This window comes from Capsicum annuum, chromosome 8, assembly GCF_002878395.1.
Source record: "Capsicum annuum cultivar UCD-10X-F1 chromosome 8, UCD10Xv1.1, whole genome shotgun sequence".
Classification (NCBI taxonomy): Eukaryota; Viridiplantae; Streptophyta; class Magnoliopsida; order Solanales; family Solanaceae; genus Capsicum; species Capsicum annuum.
In genome coordinates this window covers 35,543,955-35,567,351 of record NC_061118.1, presented here as the reverse complement: position 1 = coordinate 35,567,351, position 23,397 = coordinate 35,543,955, and the positions used below count along the sequence as shown (strand labels likewise).

Below are 23,397 nucleotides of genomic sequence, written 5' to 3'. Positions count from 1 at the left end.
CGCCCAGGCTCTCCTCTACCCAGGCTCGTGGTCACGCCTGAGCATGAGACCCCCCCCCCCCACCAGACTCAGGGCCACGCCCTCGCCCGGGACCCCCTCCTCCGCCCATGCTCGTGGCCAATCAAATAGAACAAATAAAAATAATGGAGATTATTTACTTTCTTCGAAATTTGGTACCCCTTATTTTTTTTTTTTTTTTTTTTTTTTTGGGGTATTTTTCCGTTTGAGGGCATTCTGGTAAATTAGCGCTCCCCGCGCACGTCTCCCGGGGTTTGAATAAATATTTTGGCTCTTAAAAAAAATAAACAAATAAAATCAAACTGTAGTTGTAATTTTCATTTTTCAGCACCGCCCTCCAAATTGCTTTAGCGATTTTTTTGCCGATGAATTACGAGCAGAGATTAATTGCCGCGGCGAAGTTTGTCTACGCCGTCGATTCAGACGCCGATGACTCGCCGGTCAATTCCGTTGACTTGGAAGTCAAAGCGACTCTGAAACCTCACCAAATTGAAGGGGTTTCATGGCTCGTCCGAAGATACTGTCTCGGCGTCAACGTCATTCTCGGTACTGTCTCCCTGTATAAATTTGAATGTTTGAAAACTACAAAGAAAGTGAACGAATTTGTAGGTCATTAGTAGTTCCGTTCACTTTTACTTGTCATGTTTCGCCTTCTGCTTTACAGAGTCAATTTGACTAATTTTCAAGCTAAATTGAATTATATTAATTCAATATTTTAAATTGAACATTTTGATGTTCGAAAACTACAAAGAAAGTGAACGAAATTGTAGGTCATTAGTACGTTCGTTCACTTTTACTTGTCCGTCTTTGACTAACTTTTGAGCTTAATTGAATTATATTAAGAGATAATACGCCATTACCCCTGAACTATACCAAGAAGGCTATGACACACCTCAACTTAAAGGGGTCCTATTACCCGAACTAATTAAAAATGTAATTTTGACACCATTAGTATCTACGTGGTGCCTATATGGCACATACGTGTCACAACACACTGAAGTGTCCATGTAGGCACACGCGTGTGCTATGTAGGCACCACGTAGGCACTAAGAGTGTCAAAATTACACTTTTAATTAGTTGGGGGTAATAGGACCCCCTTTAAGTTGAGGTGTGTCATAACCTTTTTGGGTATAGTTCATGGGGTAATTGGGTATTTTCTCTTATATTAATTCAATAAACTTATTATAAGTGCATTTTTCTCAAATCAATACCATAAAAAAAGTGGTAAATTTGATACATCTTAAAATATTGGTTGAGGTTAATACACTTTGACTATGGATAAGTGAAATTCGATAAGTGAAATGTGACAAGTAAAAGTGAAAGGAGGGAGTGCAAAAAAAGTAAGTGAGTGAAATTGCATTATTTTTTTGTATTGCATTTTATTTTGAGGTGTTTCCTCAATGAGGAGGCTATAATTTAATCGAAAGATGATGCTTACTACTTCTATCAAGTCTCAAATTGGATTGCACTGCTAGTCTTTTGAATAAACTTAGACTTTGGATTTATAGAGTATTACTGCCACTTTTTATGTGTGAGATAACACTGACTAATAAATGAGTCGAATATCCATGTTTTTGGGACGGAGGGAGTATTTATTTCTATAATTGATTAGTCTACTCTGACATAAACAATGATTTTATCGTTTTTTTTTTTGTTACAGGGGATGAGGTATCACTGCCAACATTAAGACCAGCATTTAATTAATTTTTTAAATTTATCTTCTTATGATGATGAGTCAAAAATCAAAGACGTTATTGAGGTGTGAACACGTGCGATATTTTCATGTTTGTTGTTTGGATTTTTTGTTATGTTTCTCTTTGAGGTGAATGCAGTTATATCGGAATGGTTTGTTGGATTTGTGAGATATGGTTGTATAAGAAATGCTGGTCTTTCTGTTGTTATATTGAAGCAGTGATGAGCACATTTGAAGAGAGATTTATAGGGACTTCAGTTTTCGAACTTTTGCGGCTGAAACCTGAAATTATCTTAAGCACTTAGCAGTGACAATGGATAAAGGCAAAGAGAAAAAAAAGTTATTGGAATAATTTTAAGATTCTTCAGCCTTTCTTCTCAATATTATACTTCACAAAAATATTTAGGTGAAAGCATAATGTTTGGTGGAACTATGTTATTTCCCTTGTGAAGTAGATACCTTTTTCCTTTTTTTTTTTTGAAACTGGTAACTCTGTATATCATATACAACAACAGCAAACCCAGTATATTCGCACTTAGTGGGGTCTGGGGAGGGTAAAATGTACGCAGTTCATACCACTATCTCCGGGGAAGTAGAGAGGCTGTTTTCGATAGACCCCTGACTCAAGACAAAAGGACAAAGGACAAAAACTTCAAAAGCGTGCAACAGGAATAAAATAACACAACAATAAAGTACACTATCAGAAACAGCCTTGCTACTTCTCTGGAGATAGTGGTAAGGACTGCGTACATCTTACCCTCCCCAGACCTTACTATGTGGGAATAAACTGGGTTTGTTGTTGTTGTTGTAACAATAAAGTACACAAACAGACAATGGACCCCCCCTCCTCCACCCTTAGACCTACCAACCAAGCTACACCATACCCTCCTAACTACAGACTACGACTCGACCACCCACCTTAGCCTTCTACCCTAATGCTTTTCCTCCATACTTTTCTATCAAGGGTCATGTCCTCAGAAAGCTGTAAATGCTCCATGTCACGTCTACTTACTTCTCTCCGGTACTTCTTCGGTCTATCCCTTCCCCGCTTGAAACCATCCAAGGCCAACCTCTCACACCTACGAACAGGGGCATCCGTGCCCCTTCTCATCACATGGCTAAACCATCTCAACCTCACTTCCCGCATCTTATCTTTCACCGACGCCACTGCCGCCTTCTCCCGAATAATCTCATTCCTAACCTTGTCAGCCCTCGTGAATCCACACATCCAACGCAACAGCCTTATTTCTGCCACCTTCAACTTTTGAACGTGAGAGTTCTTAACAGGCCAACACTCCGCCCCATACAACATAGCCTACCGGATCGCAGCCTTATAGAATTTGCCTTTGAGCTTGAGGGGCACCTTCTTATCGCATAAAATCCCCTAAGCAAGCCTCCATTTCATCCAACCTGCCCTAATACGGTGAGAGACATCCACATCAATCTCTCCATCTCCCTGAATCATAGACCCAAGATACCTAAAACTATCTCTCTTACAAACCACCTGCGAATCCAACTTCACTACCTTCCCTTCCTCTCGCCTCGAGTCACTAAACTTGCACTCCAAGTACTCTGTTTTGGTCCTACTCAATTTGAATCCTTTAGATTCCAAGGTTTGTCTCCAAACCTCCAACTTATCATTAACACCTCAACGCGACTCATCAATCAACACTACATCATCCGCAAAAAGCATACACCAAGGCACCTCTCTTTGAATACTCCGCGTCAACACATCTATCACCAAGACGAATAAAAACAAACTAAGAGCCGATCCCTGGTGCTGTCAAGACCGGGAAATGCTCAGAATCTCCTCCCATCGTTCTTACTCGGGTCTTCGCCCCGTCATACATGTCCTTAATCGATCGTATGTACGCCACTGGTACCCCCTTTGCCTCCAAGCATTTCCAAAGAACCTCTCTAGAGACTTTGTCATACGCCTTTTCCAAGTCGATAAACACCATGTGAAGATCCCTCCTCCTCTCTCGATACTACTTTACCACCCTCTGCACAAGGTGAATTGCCTTCGTCGTCGAGCGATCAGGCATAAATCCAAATTGATTCTCCGAAATAGATACTACCTTCCTCAACCTCCGCTCCACCACCCTCTCCCAAATCTTCATCGTGTGACTCAACAACTTAATACCACGGTAGTTGTTGCAACTCTGAATGTCACCCTTGTTCTTATATAAAGGAATCATCGTGCACCATCTCCACGCCTCGGGCATCTTAGCGGACTTGAAAATGTTGTTAAACAAATTGGTGAGCCACCTCAACCCTGCCCCGCTCGTGAACTTCCAAAAGTCCACCGGAATCTCATCGGGCCCCCTCGCCCTACCCTTTGCATCTTGCGAATAGCCTCACATACCTCATCCACCCTAAAACGCCGACAAAAGCCAAAATCGCGAGATTCCTCAGTGTGCTCCAACTCCCCTAACACAATGCCTCTGTTCCCCTCGTCATTCAAGAGCTTATGAAAATATGACTGCCACCTCTTCTTAATAAGCACGTCCTCCACCAATACTCTGCCATCCTCTCCCTTAATACACTTCACTTGGTCCAGATCCCGACCCTTGCGCTCCCTAGCTTTAGCAAGCCTAAACAATCTCCCTTCCTCGCCTCTCTCCTCTAATCCCGAATACAATCTCTCAAAAGCTGCTCTTAGCCGCCGTAACTGCTAACTTGGCCTCCTTCCTAGCTAACTTATACTCCTCCCCGTTCACCCGGTTCTCCTCTTCATCCTTACTCTGTAGCCGCCTCTTTGATGCAACCCGCAGCCCTATCCCACATACTATCCACGTCCCCTCTACATTCCTACGCCCCCATCCCCTCCAACCTTGCCCCTATCTCCAAAGCACTGACCGGAGTTAGGCCACCCCACCTAACTCTAGGCCTGCCCTCCCCACCCCTACTCTTCTTGCTCCTCTTAATAACCAAGTCCATTACCAGAAGTCTATGCTGGGTCGCAAGGTTCTCACTCGGAATGACCTTACAGTCCTTACACAGAGATCTATCCCCCTTCTTAAGCAGCAAAAAATCAATCTGAGTTTTGGCCAACCTACTACGAAAAGAACTTTGTATATCATATATATGATCAAAAACAAAACAGTACACAGGTTGTCCTCCCATATTTACAGCAAAAAAAAAACTCTAGGTAACTGAAGCTATTCTACTCTCCTAGATGGAATCTAGTGCTTCTAGAATATCAACAGTTTCTCCTGAATAAGACTGTTCACACCAAAAACTAAAGAGCAAAATACAATTCATTTTTATCTGCTGAACAGAGATGCTCCTATTTTCACAACATCTGGAATTTCTTTCTTTCCATGTTGTCCATCATATACAATCTGGAACAATTCTCCAAGCTTCTCTGTCTCTAGCCTCCCATCCTGCTTCTTCCCAGGTTGCTAATGCTGTTGTAATGTTTCCAGGCATTATTCTTGTGATTCATCTGAGAGCCAAGAACATTCTCCAAAGTAAACTTGTTATATTGCAATGGAGGAATAACTGTTTTACTGTTTCATCAGTATCCTCACATAGACAACATGTGGAGCTGATGATCATCCCTCTTCTCAAAAGGTTATCCTTTGTGAGGACTGCTTCTCTTGCCAGAAGCCAAACAAAGCGTGAAACCTCTAATGGTATCTTAGACTTCCAGATCTACTTCCATGGCCACTCCTCAATCTCATGGCTTGTTAGATTTAGGTCTTTATAAGCTGAATTCACGCTATAAACACCACTACTACGCTCATTTCACCAGAGTCTATCCACTCCTTCCATTAAAACACCAAAAGTTCCCAGTAAATTGTAAAAAGAAATCACCCTACCCAACTCCTAATTATTAGGCATCCTTCTGAGGACAATGTCCCATCCCATTGTGAGGTAGAGACCTAATCTGATCTTTTTGTTCCCTAGGATATTTCCCTTTCCCCAAATCATTAAAAATTGCCTGTGGTGATATGTCAATGAACTAGTTTACCTAGGATAAATACTTGCAATGGAATTTTGTTATTCCTTGAAAACTAATATTCTAGAACATATCCAGAATTAAAAAAATCGAAGCTGATTGTCTCTGCGAGGCATTTAACACCTATTTTGTATGGGCACCGCATGAATTAGCCATTCTTCTTAGCAGTCATTCTACGTGGGGCTGTCAAGGCAAATGAAGGATCCATATAGCACATTATGACTCTGAATTTTGTTCGAAGCATCTTGACCAAAGATCATGTGAAAATCTTGAGACTTTGATGGAAAAATGTTAAGAAGATTAAGGAGAAGTTCAAAAATACACACAATTGTGCACAACATTAAACAAGTTCCCTTTTTAGAACTTTCTATAAGTTTTCTATTTCTCGTGCTTTTATGGATCATAATAGAATTTTCTGCAGCAAGTAATTAAATTTGTTTTGGTAAATTAAATTGGATTGCAACTTATGCCTTAATCTGTCACCAAGTAAGTTCTTTATTTTTCTTGGTACCATCTTCCTTCTGTATACTTTGAATTCTGGCGATGTCCATGACTGCTTTTTAGACAAAGATTTAAACCCGTAAGAGAACTTCATATTGATTGGAAGATTTGGAGCCTTGACTAAATGAAACATAGGTGAAAACTAAGTGGTCTTTTCTAGGCAGAAATGTTTTGCCTACTTGACTCTCGTTCCTCAAGCTTATCTAGGTTGGGCAATGCAGTATCTCTTACTGGTTCAAGAAGCAGTGATTTGTTAAGTAGCGAATTTGTAGTCAATGGCTAGTGTCTTGATATTTTCTTTGGTATTAATGGTTTATTGGCAGATGGGGTTGGGGAAGACTTTGCAAGCTATATCATTGCTGAGTTATATGAAAGTCAATCTAAAGACTCCTGGACCATTCTGTGAGTTGGAAGAACTGTAATTTTGATCTAATAAGAAATAGTAGCTGAAAGACGTCTTAGGTTAACAATCTATGCTTAGCTCTTGCAAACTGTTGCAGTGGTACTCTGTCCTCTTAGCGTGACAGATGGTTGGATGTCTGAGATGGCCAGTTTTGCCCCAAATTTGAGAGTGCTATCCTATACTGGAGAAAAGGAGCATCGGCGCAACTTACGTAGGAAGCTATATGAGCATATGAACACGGAGGCGTCTGATGTAAGTGTTGGATTGTAGACACACTTCAAATTGCTAAAGCGTGTCTTTACAGAGAATCAAATTTAATTTTCAGTAGGCTCTTTGTATACATCTATAAAAGCTATATTTGGACACCTAAAGGCATTACTGGGACTTTACACGTTTTTTCTCTTCAAGAACTATCAATTTTTTTGTTATTTATCTTACCTTGAATTTCCTCATTTCTTACAGGCAAAATCGCTACCTTTGGATGTGCTCTTGACAACTTACGACATAGTATTACTTGATGAAGATTTTCTATCCCAAGTTCCATGGCGTTATGCAATAATTGACGAAGCACAAAGGCTCAAGAATCCATCTAGTGTATGTCTGGAATCCTTTTTTTTTTTTGAAGATGAATGTATGCCTGAAATTCCTTGAGATATCACAACTAGTTCTTGAACTAGCCTTCCCCAGCTTGAAGTCAAGAGGAAATCTTTTCTCTTATATAGGTTATTTTGCCTTGAAATCCCATTCTATACATATAATTCAAGAATCTCCTATAGCCATAATTTTCCCAATCCATACAACAACAACAACACAACAACATAACCAGTATATTCCCACCAAGTGGGGTCTAGGAGGGTAAGTGTACGGAGTCCATACCACTACCTCAGATGTGAGGTAGAGACTGTTTTCGATAGACCTCCGGCTCACAATAAAACAATCCGGACAAGGAAATAGTAAAAGAACAAGATATAATATAAATCAACAATATCCTATAATACCATAAGCTAGAGACACCAAGTAATACATCAAAAGAAACAACCGAAACTCATATTTACTTCTACCCTAATCCGCCTCCTCCACAACTTCCTTTCTAGGGTTATGTCCTCGGTAAGCTGAAGCTGCTCCATGTCATGTCCAATCACCTCCCTCCAATATTTCTTCAGTCTATCTCTACCTCGCGTGAAACCATCTCTAACCAACCTCTCACATCTCCGCACTGGGGCATCCGTGTCCCTCCTCATCACATGACCAAACCATCTCAACCTCATTTCCTTCATCTTGGCTTCCACCGAAGCCACTCCTACCTTATTTCGAATAACCTCATTTCTAATCCTATCTTTCCTAGTGCACCCGCACATCCACCGAAGCATTTTTGTTTCCACCACCTTCATCTTCTGGGTGTGGAATAGGCCAGCACTCCGTCCCATACAATAAAACCGATCTAACCACCACTCTGTAGAACTTGTCTTTAAGTTTAGGAGGGACCTTCTTGTCACACAAGATTTCGGAGGCGAGCCTCCTTTTCATCCACCCTACCTCAATCCGATGAGTGAGATCTTTGTCAATCTCTCCATTTTCCTAAATCATAGATCCCAGATACTTGAAACTCTCTCTTATTGATAGAATGAGTATCAAGCTTAACCACCATATCGGACTCATGAGACACCTCGCTCAACTTACACTCCAAATATTCCGTCTTGGACCTAATCAACCTAAACCCTTTAGACTCAAGGGTTTGCCTCCAAACCTCCAATTTAGCATTAACTCCACTACGTGTCTCATCAATCAAGACCACATCATCCGCAAAAAGCAAACAGTCAGGCACCTCACCAACCAAAAGTAGCACAAGAGCCGAGGATTGCCCAAGACCATATAAGGAGATAACAACCCATTCCTCACCAACGTGGAATACTTAACAACCTTCATCCTTTATGTGCCCAGAAATAGAGAACAAGCCCCTGTATGTCTGTACTCATTAGTAGCCAAAAGCCGGTCACCTCAAAACAAAACAATAAGAATGGGTGGTATATGTGCTTCTCTGACTATTGGCATAAGCATGTTCAAACCGAGCTGAATGGTTATTGGAGATTCATATAGCTAACCCCAACCAGTATGGCATCGATGCGTAGCTGCTGTTGTATGTACGATGTCTAAAAGTGGTAAGCTACAATATTGACAACTTATGCACTGATGATCTGTGGTCAAGGTGAATAAAGTTAATCCTGTAGATTACCTTTAAATTTGTATTAATTGAGTGTGTGATCGAACAAGGGTTTACCTAGCATTCTAATAAAGATGTGATAGTATCCTGCCATCTTACCACATGTCTGGATAAATATGATTATTATAACAGAAAATGTATGGTTAGGGATTATCTGTTTTAGGAGTGAATCATTTTTCTTACATATTATAATCTACCGCTTAAGAGAAGAAGATATTATCAGTCTTTTTCTGAACTTCCCAGTTCTTGACTGAAGTTACTTTCCTCTTGAAAGGTAATCTGATACGTCTTCAATATCGTTATTACCTTGAAAAATAAAGTTATTCCTCCAGCTTTCATAGACACTGCAAGGGCATTTCTAGAACTGTTTTTTGATTATCTATTTCCCTTTGTAGATTCTAATATCATGTGATAATGCAATCATGACTCTTGAAATCCGTATTAGTATGTCTGAATGATTTTGTCATTAATGAAGATATACTGAAAGGGTAAAGTCTGAGATTCTCAGAAGTTGTTATGGAGGAGTGAGAACGGTAATAGTTTGGTGAAAGTTTGAGTGGTAATTCATTTTTCAAATTAAAAAACGCTGAAATACAATTGCCCTCGAGTGATCCAACTGGTCAACAGTGACAAAAAAGTTGAAAAAGGGGACAATGTCTATTTCTTGGTTCTGGAGCAATTTTTTCATTACAATGAACTATTTCTTTTGGAAGGGGGGTTGTGTGGGTGGGGGGGGAGGGGAGGCAGTTGATTTCCAATGATCACTGGAAGTTCGTCTTGAACCCTATAATGCAAAAATCTTTTGTTTTGCTGACTGTTTGAAATCTTTCCAGGTCCTCTATAATGTGCTCAAAGAGCGTTTTGTTATTCCAAGGAAATTGTTGATGACTGGCACACCCATACAAAACAACCTTTCAGAACTTTGGGCTCTTTTGCACTTTTGTATGCCTGCAGTTGTTGGAACACTGGAGCTGTTCCTTTCTACATTCAAGGAAGCTGGAGATCCATCATGTAATACTTACACCTGTCTTGAGACATTAGGTTTCCAGTTTTCTTTAAAGATGACCACAGAAATTTTGGACAGTGTTTATTTTATTGGTGAAGTTCTTAGGCAACTTGATGATTTTCTGGCCTAATTTGGACAACTGGTAGTTTTGTTTATGATATTTTATAGCATTTGGAGAACAATCTACAACCAATTCAGTTTGGTCTTTCAATGATCTTTGGTCGTGGTTCTGATATGTTGTGCTCTAGGGACTGATTTTACCTTTTGATAGTGACCACGGCTTTAGCAGCCTACCTATATTACTGTGTTAGAGTTGGTTAGAATTCCACTTTGGTTGGGGAATGGACTGTTGGTTTGCTTACCTGAGACTTGGCAATCCTCCCCCCGTGAGCTAGCTTTTGGGGTTGAATTAAGCCAAGTTTCCATATCTTACACTCCGTTAAATGGATGTGGAAAGGATATCAACCATTTTCCTGCTCAAAATAAATGTTTAAAGTGTTGATTGAACATGGTGCATTGTGGAATCATCTGATTGAAAAATACGCAGACCCTTACATCACGCCAATGCCTCTTCTCTCTTTCTCTCTACATCTCTAACAATTTGTTGTGCTTACTGGAAAAGAGGAGGCTATGCATTTGGTGGCAGTGGTTGGGAAGAAAAGAAAAGTGTTAGTAACAAGCAACATACTTTTTTATATTTCTGAGAAAAAGAATTCTTTATTGTTCTTCTTCTTTCTCCACACCCCACGGAAAAAGCCCACGGCTTTTCTGGAATTTGTTTGTCCAGTTATATGTTTTTCCAGTTAAAAGGACACTGTTCCTGTAACTCTTTTGGAACATAAGACATTTGTCCCTTCAATTTTTATAAATGGGAGTTTTTCAACTGTGAATCAAGTTTAGAGGCTAAGGGATATTGTTAAAATTTAGAGTAATTCTTCAACATGAAAATGCTACTGAATGTTGCCTTAGATCTTAAGTGTGACTTCAGAATTTACATTACAAGATTGAATCCACTTCGCAAGACTGCATTGAATCATGTAGGAGTATCTCTTTAATTCCCGAATGATATGGCCATATGTTACTTGTTTTTATGATATCACAACAGCAATGGACTCACACCTATGTTTTCTCTGATATGGCTCCGATGAGAAGTCCCTGATACAGACAAAGCTAAGGAACAATTCAAAATTCTGAAATATGTGATAGGGGCTTTTATGCTCCGACGAACTAAATCTCAGCTTATCGAGTCAGGGACACTTGTGCTGCCACCTCTTACTGAGCTTACTGTGTAAGTTCATCTCTCTCATTTGGAAAATGTCATATGACTGCAGAAGTTTCATTAGAGCTGGTAGAAGATACGACAGCTTTAGATGGTGTCAACGGTATATCATGTGGTTTTCTTGTACTTGCTTTTGTGAAGTGTTGCTAATATGTTAGTAATTTTTGTTCTAGGATGGCACCATTGGTGGCCCTGCAAAAGAAGGTATACATGTCCATATTAAGGAAGGAGCTAACTCAGCTGCTAGCACTTGCTTCTGGAGCACCCAATATTCGGTCGTTGCAGAATATTGTATGTACCTATCTTTTTGGCCAAAGAGTTTCTCATTTTGGGTTTGATGGCTTACAGATTGATGATTTTAACTTCTTCTTATCTTGTGGTGAATTTCGAATGAACTTTTTTGTATCAATAGGAAAGTACAGCTAGAGGTTTCTTATTATGCATTATGAGTGGCTATAGAAAGCTTCTGAAGGTTATGAATACTCTTTAATGAGATATTGACATTTGACAGATAAACTTTCACTGAAGTGGTGGTCTCTAGTTTAATACATCCCGAGTAGTTAGAGAAGCTAGAGCTTCTTTTTTAGTTTGACTACATGCCAAATCCTTGCCAGGATTATTAGCAGGTATGAAATAAATGAAGCTGGGTTGATAACTGGAGGTAAGAATTAAGCTGTGAGTCTTGGTTCTGGCCAAGAGGATGTTCAATTAGTAATCCATAAGTAATACATATGGAACAGTTACATGTGGCAAGTTTTTGTTTACTTGTAAAAGAATTGGGTTATACTCATGTAAAATATTTAGTTTTTAGGAGTAGTTTTACATCCTCCTTAAGTTAAATGATTTTTAGTTGATACTGAATCTGAAAGTGCAGAAACACGAGACTGAAAAACCAGCAAATAGATAGACAGAAAATTGTCATGTAATTATGAACTAACTTCTAATATTTGTAATCCAGTTGTAGGTTTCTGCTTCATGACGGTAGGACAAGTTACTTTAAGGGTGTTCGGCTAAGCTTATAAGCTGGTCAAATTGACTTATATGCACATTTTAGCTTATTTATGCATTCGGTAAACATCTAACATGCTTATCAACTAAAATATATTAAGTTGCACGGACTCTTCATTTTTGATGCTGCACCCGTGTTGGATTCTTCAAAAATACACTAATTTTGGCGAATCCGACACGCACCCATTGACATTTTTGACGAGTCTGAGCAACATAGAAAATATAAGTTGGTCACCCCTAACTTTTGGCTTTTCACTTATAAGCACTCTTTGATTAAGACTAAGACTTTTACTATTTTATCCTTAATATATCTTTTTTTAATTCTCGAATTCCAAAACAAAACCCCTAACTTCATGTTCATTCTATATTTGTGGTTTTTCCCTTTCTTTAAAAAGATACTTTCAATTTGCAATATTTTGTCCTTATCAAAAAACGAACTGTAATATTTGTACAAATTTAAGGGTATTTGTGTCATTTAATTAAAAAATAGCTCATCAACATCTTTTACCAAAACATCTACTGCTTATTATTAGTTTCAACACCTTTATCCAAACACGTGACTGCTAATTTTCTAACTTCAGTTTCAACACTTAAAATACTTTTCAACACTTAAAACTTATTAGTTATTTACGATTAGCTTAAGCAAACAGGCTCTATGACATAAAGTGACTGATTATACCTTATAATTAATGAGATAACTTACATGTTGGTATTTTAGAATGCCCTTAACATGGATTTTCAATGCTTTTCAGTTAATTGCTAGGTTTGGCCAATCATTTTGTTGGATGATTCAAGATTATGCCTTTTTTTTCCCACTGATGTTTTAAGAGTTAGCATTCTTATCTGCTGGAAGTAAAGAGCAGAAGCTTGTTGGGACATATGTTTGCATATTAAGAGAAGCTTATTGGCATTCTTGTTTAATATATTTGCATCCTTTCTAAGTTGAATCTGCATATATTCCACCAAGTATCTTTTCTGTGGTTCAGCATCTTCCACTTCATTTTTCATAAATGTCATGCTTAAGTATCTGTTTTAGCTTTAAAGGGTGAGAAAAATGCTTTGGACTTGAAGATCTATTTGTTGGAGCTCAGCTTGTGTCTTCCCTAAAACTAACCTGCAGATTGACTTCCAGGTAATTCAACTACGAAAAGCATGTAGTCATCCTTACCTTTTTCCTGGTATAGAACCTGAACCGTATGAAGAGGGAGAGCACCTAGTTCAGGTACTGTATCTGCTTTCTGCTAATTGTCATTGTTCTTAATTTTGTGGCTGTAGATTCCACACTGGATATGCACCTTAAATAATTGTGATCTACCTGGCTGTTACCAAGTTCAGAGTATGTAGCTGTTAGTCCCAAAAAAGTATGTCGTGTTCATGGTATGCTTTTCTCACCATCAAGTACTGGTCAGGCTAGCGGCAAACTGCTAATTTTGGATCATCTTCTTCAAAAACTTCATGCTTGTGGACATAGGGTTCTTCTTTTCTCTCAGATGACTCAAACACTTGATATACTGCAGGTAAGTGTTTATAAGCTGGTATTATTTTACAAAAACTCTATTAGAAATGTTTGAACAGTTCAACCTGCTGTTAAATGGTTCTTCTGCTTTTTAATCTTATGCAGGATTATCTGGAGTTGAGGAAATATTCGTATGAGCGTCTTGATGGTTCAATTCGCGCAGAAGAGCGTTTTGCTGCAATCAGGAGCTTTAGTCACAAGTCAGTCAATAATAGATCGAAGTTTGAAGCCGAAAAAAATGCAGCATTTGTTTTCTTGATTTCAACAAGAGCTGGTGGAGTTGGATTGAATCTTGTGGCTGCTGATACAGTGAGTGACAATTACTAGCCCAACTTTTATTATCGAATTGGTTATAGTATAGCTTATATACTTGGGTTAATACGCATATTGTACAAGTATTGTTTGTCGAATATATATTGTACAAGTAAGAGTGCTCATTTCATCAACTTTTTCTCCTCTTGGTATGTGGAAAGAAGTGATACGCACACTTGGATCATAAATGAAAGTAAAATTGTAACGCATGGGTAACATCAAACAGTTGAAGTTCAAATTTAAACTGGTTAAATGCTTGATCTCAAATTTGTTTAAGAATATTATCTTCTTCATGGATATTGATGCATTTCTCTTTTCCTAATCATTATCATTGAGACTTTTAACTCATGAGTGATACCATCAAGGGAAAAATGCTGATAGCTCTTATTTGTTGACAACATGTATCACATTGATGCCAGTTGATACCTACTGGGTGATAAGTGGAGCATGTGTTAGGAAGTATAATTCTACTGGACCTAGCAATGCTTAATAGTACAATTCTTGCAAGTTAATTGAATATATAATTCTTCTGGACCTAGCAATGCTTAATAGTACAATTCTTGCAAGTTAATTGAATATATAATTCTTCTGGACCTAGCAATGCTTAATAGTACAATTCTTACAAGTTAATTGAATAATATACTTTAGTTCTTAAGTATGATTCCAAGGGCACAAAATAGTCATTCCTGTTTCTTTTGGCCACTGTGTAGTGGTGTTAGTATCATCTGAACCTGTCTTATTTTGATCGGGCATCCATTTCTTTCATCTCCTTGACAAGTTGTGGTGGTGTAGGTCATATTTTATGAACAAGATTGGAATCCCCAGGTAGACAAGCAGGCCTTGCAGCGTGCTCACCGAATTGGTCAAACAAACCATGTGTTATCTATAAATTTAGTCACAGAGCAGTCAGTGGAGGAGGTAAGATGAAGATTGAGAGCTACTTCAAAGTTGGTATTTAGTTCCCTAAAGGAAGGTTGTGACTCTGTAGGTCATCATGCGTAGAGCTCAACGGAAGTTACAGCTTAGCCACAACATTGTAGGAGATGATGTCTTGGATCAGGAAGGGAAAGAGATGGCAGGAGCTGAAGCTGGTGACTTGCGCTCTGTTATGCTTGGCTTGCATATGCTAGATCCTGCAGAAGTAACCAATGAAGAATCAGATAAATTTGATAGGAATGAATTGACTACAATGGCAGAAACAATTATCGCGTTTCGCAACGAAGAACGTTCAGCCAGAGATGACAAGTTTGAGGTTAAGCCCGCTAACGTTTTAGGTGAGTTTAATGTTGTCACAAAAAGGGGTCCAGAGTCTATTAAGCTTGATCACATTCTCGATGAAACTTCATATCTCGAGTGGGTTGGGAAATTCAAGGAAGCATCACAGACCAACCATAATCCAATTTTCGAGCTGGGAAATAGGAGAAGCTTGCCTGAAGAAAAGCATCTAAAAGCCGAAGCTGCAAAGAAAAAGGCAGAGGAGGAGAAATTGTCAAAATGGGAAGCTCTTGGATACCACTCATTATCGGTCAAAGATCCTGTATCAGCTCCTGATACTGACATCATCTCTGATTCTGGAGCTGTTCACTTTGTTTACGGGGACTGCACCCGTCCTTCTAAAGTGTCTCCATCAGAGCCGATCATTATATTCAGGTGCATATAAAACACTTTTATCTTTTTCCATTCAAGCTTGTGATGCTTATCCCAGCTTTTATAGAAAGCATTTTTGCTACTGTTTTAATTGCACACGTGTTTTAAGCTTTCCATTATTGGGTTGGATGTGTTTATGAGTACTAAAATTATTAATTTCGAGATGAACAGAGGATACTTGCATTTGATAATTTCTTAAAACCACTCAAGCTTTACAAAGTTTCATGTATATTGCATGTTCTGACTTATCAATTTTGGCAGCTGTGTTGATACATCAGGAAACTGGGGTCATGGGGGTATGTTTGATGCATTGGCAAGACTGTCAGCTAGTGTACCTGCAGCATATGAGCGAGCTTCTGAATTTGGTGATCTTCGTCTAGGCGATCTTCATCTTATAGAGATCACAGGTAAATTTGGTGCTTTAAATAGTAAAGGTCATCTGTTTGTTTTCTGTGACCTCATGAACACTGTTATTTAAGGTTTTGACTTGCCCTATGCTTGTTAATTTTCTATGCTAATCAGTGAATTGTGTTATTCAGGTAGCTTGATGCTTATGAGAGAAGAGTTGCATGTGCATATACACTTCTTCCACTTTAGTTACCTCTAGATTAGTTCTCTTTACACGGATGCTTTCTTTCTATGCAGGAGTTTAGTATTATTTTGCACTCAGAAGTGTGCAGTTCAGCTAGTTGATTACTTTCTCCTGCATATGTAGATGAGTCAGTCATGCTAATCAATTTGACATCATGGAATGTTTGCTTATCTCTCGACTTGTTGATTTGGAACCTTTGTAAGATATAGCTTGTTATGGTAGTAGATATGCTCACTACATTAAGAGGGTTTACACCAGTTTAAGTGGAGGTTTTTGGGAAGACGCTTTTCACAGTAGACTTTGTCTTGACTAGGGAAAAAAATAGATATCCTAATTGGCGAAGAATGAAAAGAAATGATAGATTCCACATGGGCTGCTGTTGATTGGTAGCTTCCATAACCTGCACTATTGCTAGCATATACTCGTTCTGTATCCCTCCCCATACTCTCCTCCCCCTGTTCCACTTAATCATGTCAAATTTCTTTTATTAATCTTAATTCTTTACCTTTAATTAATTAATTCATTAATTCTCTTGTTATATCTGCATGCCATCATTGTTATGTAGAGGATCTAGGTAAGGGCAGTGATTCACCTCATGCTCCTCAATGGGTAGCTTTGGCTGTTGTGCAGTCATACAACCCTAGGCGCAAAGTCCCCCGCGGCAGTATCTCCATCCCTGACTTGGAGAGATGTCTGTCAAAAGCATCATATTCAGCTGCTCAGAAGTCTGGTATTTCCAATTTCCATGCTTCTAGAAACGTGTCTTATGTTTTGCTTGTGGTTTGAGTTCTCTATGTTTTTGTTTGATCTGCATTTGAGTTCCTAATTTCACTTTTGTTTCTTGATAACCAAGAATATTTGAGAGCCAGTTGGTGCACTTGTTGGAGAATGGACCTGTCCCTTTACTCTTCTCCACTTAAATGCCTAGCCCCTTTTTCTTTTTTGATAACTGTGAGAAAATATAAGAGAAAAATATTATTGAATTGTTGTAACTACATTATTACATTGAGTAGACACTACATTCCAATCCTTTTCCTAATAGGATACTACGTTACAATCCTTTTCCAAGTAGTATTCTATATGCTATTCCTATTCCTACTCATACTCTAACACTCCCCCTCAAGCTGGTGTATAGAAGACATATGTACCAAGCTTGTTATGGATGTAATTAACACGAGGAAGGGTGAGGAACTTGGTGAAGATAACTGCAAGAGAACTGATAAGGACTGCTCTGGACGTCTAGGAAACCTCACTTGAAAAGAAACGAACTAAAAAAGTGATCCGAAAAGTAGTAAACATCACTAAAAAGTTGATTTGTCACTAGAAATTTATTGGAAACTGGTATAAAATATATGGATCATTTCGAAATCAAGAGACGAGTAGATCTTGAACAAGAAAGTCATCGAAAACTTAGCCGAAACATGCTTACACGCCAGATTATTAGATTTGATGGCTGAAAAGTGACTACAATCTGAGGAAAAAAATTATATGGGTAGGGTCGGAATGATGACACGACCCTATTGAAAAAGAGAAATATGGATAGGGTCGGAATAACGGCACGATTTTATTGAGAAATAGAAATTATATGGGTAGGGTTGGAATGACGACACGATCCTACTGGAAAAGGGAAATTATATGGGCAGGGTCAGAATGATGGCACGACCCTACTGAAAAAGAGAAGTTATATAGGTAGGATTGGAATGATGGCACGACTCTACTGAAAAAGAAAAATTATATGGGCAAGGTCGGAATGATGGTACAACCCTACATAAATTAGATCTGAGGAGTCACGGAAAGAAGTACGGAACTACATAAATTAAATCTGAGTCACCAGAAAGATGCATAGTGCTATGCAACTCAGATATGAGAAAGTAGTCCGAAAAGATGCACGGTGCTACGCAAATCAAATATGAGAAAATAGTCACCGAAAAGAAGTACGGGGCTAAGAAAAATAGATATGAAAAAGTAGTCACCGGACAGATGCATGGTGCTACGCAAAGGTATGGGAAAATAGTCCCTAGAAAGATACACAGTGAGTCAGTGACCCAACATTTGGTAACATAATCATTGGCCAGACGGGCGGCACGTATGGATTATAGCCGCCCGTCGCAGCGGAAATTCTTTGATTCTTTGCCAAGATCGTGGAAGCTCTGATACCATGTGAGAAAATATAAGAGAAATATTATTGAATTGTTGTAACTACACTATTACATTGAGTAAACACTACATTCCAGTCCTTTTCCTAATAGGATATTACGTTACAATCCTTTTCCAAGTAGTATTCTATACGCTATTCCTATTCCTATTCATATTCTAACAATAACCGTGGTGTCCGGGCCAGCTGGCACGTACCTCGGCTAATCCCACGCGATACCTGCCACCTCCCATCAGCAACAGGTACCAGGTAACCCTATCCACCAAGGCTGGAACAAATGAGAAAAAATCACCTGGTGTTTGTCTTCGTTAAGAATTGAACTTGAGACCTCATGATGCTCAACCCAACTTCATTGAACCACTAGGCCACATTCCTGGGTGCACTTAAATGCCTAGCTTTTGTCTACGGCATGGTTTAAACTCATAATGTGAGCCTAACCCAAACATCACAAGTTGTGCTCTTACTGCCTTGAGGGGCCTTATTTTTCAATTTTCCTCCAAGTATAATATTTGAGCTGTTATGGGCTTTAGGAGTAAAATATAACATGTTGAATGAGCCAAGGGGTAGGAGGTACTATGGGATGGGTGCCTAAAAAATAAATAAAAATAAAAATCTTTTTTTTCCCTCTTGAATTTGGTGGTTCACAATGCTTCTTCATGCTCCCCGTGATGCGTCGATCTCGGGATGCATTACCCTTAAGTCCATAAGGTTGCAACAGAGTTTAACCTGAGTCTCAGTTTAGAATGACTGATACCCATTTCAGATGGCACACTGTTCCATTAAGTTTAATCGAGATCATGATAGGAGGATGTAACTTAGGTCATTGGCTTTGAAAGAGGACATAACTTTGCATTGTGCTATGATGAGAAAACTTGGCCAAATCTCTTAAGATACGGTGTGGTATCTGCTGATGTGATCTCCTCTGGTACTGTGGTACATACGATTATACATCAATCAATCAACTATAGTCTGTTTGACCAAATCTCTAAAATCAGCTTATTTTGAAAAGTGTTTTTTCCAAAAGCGCTTTTCAAAGTACTTTATGGTTAGAAGCAGTGTGTTTGGCCTATAAATTTAAAAAGCACTTTTGAGTAGCAATTGGTGTGTTTGCTCAAGATTTTAGAACTGCTTCCAAGTGTATTTTTTGAGGAGAATTTTTTTTTTTACTGAGAAGGCTTCCAAGGGTATTTTACACAAAAGTGTTTTCCAAAAGATTACTTTCGGGGAAAACTACTTTTTTAAGATCGGAAAAACAACTTTAGCTACTCTTCAGTAATACTTATTTTCTCCCAAAAGCTTGGCCAACCACCTCATTATTTGAAAAAGGGCATTTCTTTTTTTTTTTTTTTTTTTTTTTTAAAAAAGAAGCATTTTTTGGCCTCCGAAAAGCTTGGCTAAACAGGGTATAAGCCTCAATTCCAAATTAACTGGGTTGGCTATATGACTTCTCTGCATCATATTGCTCTATTCACGTACATTTCATTCCGATAATAACTACTCTGTCAAGCCAGACAAATAAATTGGTGATGTACCAGCAGGTGGTAGTTTAAATACTAAAATTGCATTTGTTATTCTAAAATAAGTGATTTAAGTGGCAAAAATTAAGTGTCTTTTGGAGGCAGGTTCAAAATGCTGAAATAGATTTCAGGTGTTTTCCGAAACAAGAATAGAGAACAAATGAAACATGTGTTCCTAAAAAACGAACAAATGAAAATAAAAAATTCGACAAAGCTAATTTCGTTCCTTGGAACCGTGAAATATGTAATGACGCTAAAAGTTAAAACTCTCATAAAATCAGAAAATTTTCTATTAAGTATACATTTCAAGCATACCCCAGACCCCATTTTATGGGATTACACTGGGTTTGTTGTTTTGTATACATTTCAAGCATACTAGTAAAATTGAGTAATGATTAGTGGCACTATTCGGCACCAACTTGTACATATATAAAAAGAGTATATTTTAATAATGGCTGTACCAAAAAAACTTCCACCGAAGTAATATTTACAGTTGCAAAATAACTTTAGTTACAGTAAATTGTAGCAATAATACACCTTTGGAAGAATTTTAACCGAAAAACAAAATTAAATGCAATTTTCACTCTTTATCATTGATGATTCAGGTGATCTTATTAAAAATATTATTGGTTACGACCAATTCTTTCCAATTTTTTGGTCAATTTCAAATTTTCTAATTTGTTTGATTCAATTTGGATGGATACTTTTTAGGGGATTTTTCTCTGGTCATTTTTACGAAGACGGACTTACATTTAAGATTTCTATATTCACAATAACTGTTTGTGGTTGTTCATGTCCACCTCCACTGTGGGTAAATTGACCCAGATGACACTACAAAAGCTAATTATGACTAGCATTTTAAGGTGTGGGTAGAGAGTAAGTGTTGAAATAACAAGACACTAAGTATGCGTTTGGACGATATTTGAGTTGAAGTAGAAAGTAGAGTATTTTAAATTGAAGCTGGAAGAACATATGTGCAAGTCGAAGTTGTTTGGACATGAACTTCACTTGGCAAAAATTCTTTGTGGATGTTGGAACTTTGTGACTGGAATTTGAAGATTTTCTTTTGAATACACCTTAGGGATTCAATGTTTTACTTGAAGTTCATTTAATATTTCATTTTAAATCGAAACCTTCTTGTTCAACATCTCAAGCGACGTGCATACCTAGCTTCTCTTAGTAACATGTAAAGTAAAAACAAGTACTTTTTGTTTAGATAGGAGGGAGTAGAGCCCCTATTCATCAGAGCATCAATGGTTATTTTCGGACAACACTCGTGAGCTTATTTTAGTAATGTTTATATAGAGCTTATTGTAGCAATGTTTATATAGTTTGAAAAAGCTGATCTGATCTGCTCATCCAGACATGCTGAGCTATGTTATTCCTATTCAGGAATTTCTTGGGATTTGGGGGTGCATGCGCTGATGTGGCGCGTAGGTCTGAACCTGCAACAGCTATTAGTTATTAGTAGAAATAAATACAAGTAATTTCTGTAATTGCTTGCATATTACCAGTTTATTGTTCTGCCAAAAGCATTTGCTTAAAAGTTTCCTTAGCTATTAACATGGTGCATGCCCATCTATTATCATGTTTACATTTGGAAGTGCTCAAATATTCTCATTGATGGCAACTTTAATTTTTTCTGCCGCTGCAATATCCGAAACGTTTATTTTATGCTTTTTGATATTTCAAGCATCAATCCATATGCCAAGAATCGGTTATCAGGATGGTTCTGACAGGTCAGAATGGTACACCATTGAACGTCTGCTGCGGAAGTATGCAGCTCTGCACGGCATAAATATTTTTGTGTAAGTTCCTCTGTTGTGTGTGCGGCAAATCTAATCCTGTTTGTATGTGTGCATGCATGCTTCACAAAAGTTGGTTGTTGTAGTAGATTTTGTATTATTGATACCTGTATGTTTGTGTCTTTAGCATGCCCCATAATAGGGCTTTGTAGTTTACCTCTTCTCTAAAGGGGAAAGAGCAGCTAAGATCCACTTTCTGAGTTGGCTCTAGTTTGAAATATTAAACTACTATAACTCTAAACCAAGACAAACATTCATCGTCAGATTCCATAAGCATAATTCATTATATTTCACGTGTGCAGGTATTATTTCCGACGTGCAGCTCAGAGCTAAGAGATGGATACCATCAATGCCCCATCAGCAATTGGACAAAATCAGGAACAGCCTCTTTAGTGCAGTTTAACCTCATGCAGCATGAAGTTGATCAGTCCGGGGCATTCTGAATGTCGAAAAGGAGAATACCCATCTCCCTTTGATCAAGATGTGAGGTACTCGTTGATAATTTGATGTAGCAACCCTTGTGGAAGTTCTTGTTTTTCAAGCAGTAAGTTATGGTCAAAGCAGCTGCCAGGTTTCTGTACAAGCTAATGAATGGTTTGGTGTCTTGAAGTTGTTTGTACAAATCAGCTGTACCAAGTTACCTTGTAAATATTTGTAACTTACCACTTAACTATGCTTAATTAATTTGGTTTCGTGCAAAACACCTGGTGTGAATTGGTATTTTCTTCTCTTTTGTCACCTGCCAGGGACAGAGATATCAGATCTAGAGAACGTTTAGTTTTAATCTATAGAGAACTAGTTTACATTAAACAAACTATAAATGACTGGTGGTTTGAATGAACTAAGTCTAAGTTGAGGGGATGGATTCAAAGGATTCTTATATAATTGAAATTCCACAGACTTGTTACATAGTTTGTCTTGGGAGTATTTTCCTTATAAGTTCTATATTTCCAGACTATGAAAACTTAGTTAAAAGGACATTACATTCAATCTGTGATCCGTAGCGTCAGAGAGATGGTACCAGGCTAATCCAAAATTATCGAAAGGTTTGTATTGTAAAGGGTGTGTTTCATCCACCAATTCATCAGGTATGTCTGCTATTCCTTTGTTGAATGAGAATTACGCCAATGTGTACCTTTGGTCATCCTCTTTCAACAACACTTGGTGCCTTTGTTGAATGTATTCTTCCATTGCTCCATGCCTAACTCCATAAAACAGAATTAGACATATACTAGTACAATATTGTGTATAAAGAGGTAACTGGTGCAAATAATTAACAAGCGAACCTCATAACCATCACCAGCCATGAAGTCGAAGGCGGAGGGAGGGATATCCACAGCAATCCACTCCCCATTTCTGGCTATAGAGATAATTATGCTCTCTGTTAGTTGATAATCCTTTTTATTTTCAAGAACTATTTCGGAGGTTAAATATGATTAAGCAATAAATAGTTAAATACATGTGTGTATGAAAGATACATCATATAACCATTGACTGACACTCAGGAGTCGTTTGGTTGCTCGATAAGAAAAATATTATTCATGTATAAGATATTGTGCGAGTAATATCATGTTTGATAGTTGATTAGGACTTTGTCAAATATACCAGATATACACTTTGTCATATTTTAGGATTTAATTTACTCTCGCTGTCATACTTTGGGGTCAAATTTACTGCTCTACTTTGAAAATTGGCTAAATATATCCTTCTTCATACTTTGGGGGCAAATTTACCCTCAGTGTTATACTTTGAGGTCAAAT

At 38.2% G+C, this 23,397-nt stretch overlaps 1 protein-coding gene across 4 annotated transcripts; it reads left to right on the top strand.

Annotated features, from left to right (window-relative positions):
- Positions 1 to 301: 301 nt before the first annotated feature.
- Positions 302 to 22,338, top strand: LOC107844838 (probable helicase CHR10). 4 transcript variants are annotated; one of them, XM_047394335.1, is made up of 17 exons: positions 303 to 564; positions 1,679 to 1,686; positions 6,500 to 6,578; positions 6,677 to 6,831; positions 7,042 to 7,173; positions 9,634 to 9,811; positions 10,959 to 11,094; positions 11,259 to 11,376; positions 13,226 to 13,315; positions 13,503 to 13,610; positions 13,715 to 13,918; positions 14,714 to 14,839; positions 14,910 to 15,571; positions 15,830 to 15,975; positions 16,726 to 16,890; positions 21,526 to 21,640; positions 21,940 to 22,338. In XM_047394335.1, the coding sequence occupies exons 1-17, from the start codon at positions 384 to 386 to the stop codon at positions 21,968 to 21,970; spliced, it is 2,634 nt and encodes an 877-aa protein (XP_047250291.1). In that variant the 5' UTR covers positions 303 to 383; the 3' UTR covers positions 21,971 to 22,338. The 4 variants fall into 4 exon arrangements, with proteins under 4 accessions (XP_016544671.2, XP_047250293.1, XP_047250291.1 ...); XM_047394336.1 differs by having other exon boundaries at positions 429 to 564; positions 1,679 to 1,777; XM_016689185.2 differs by lacking the exon at positions 21,526 to 21,640 and having other exon boundaries at positions 302 to 564.
- The last annotated feature ends 1,059 nt before the right edge of the window (positions 22,339 to 23,397 follow it).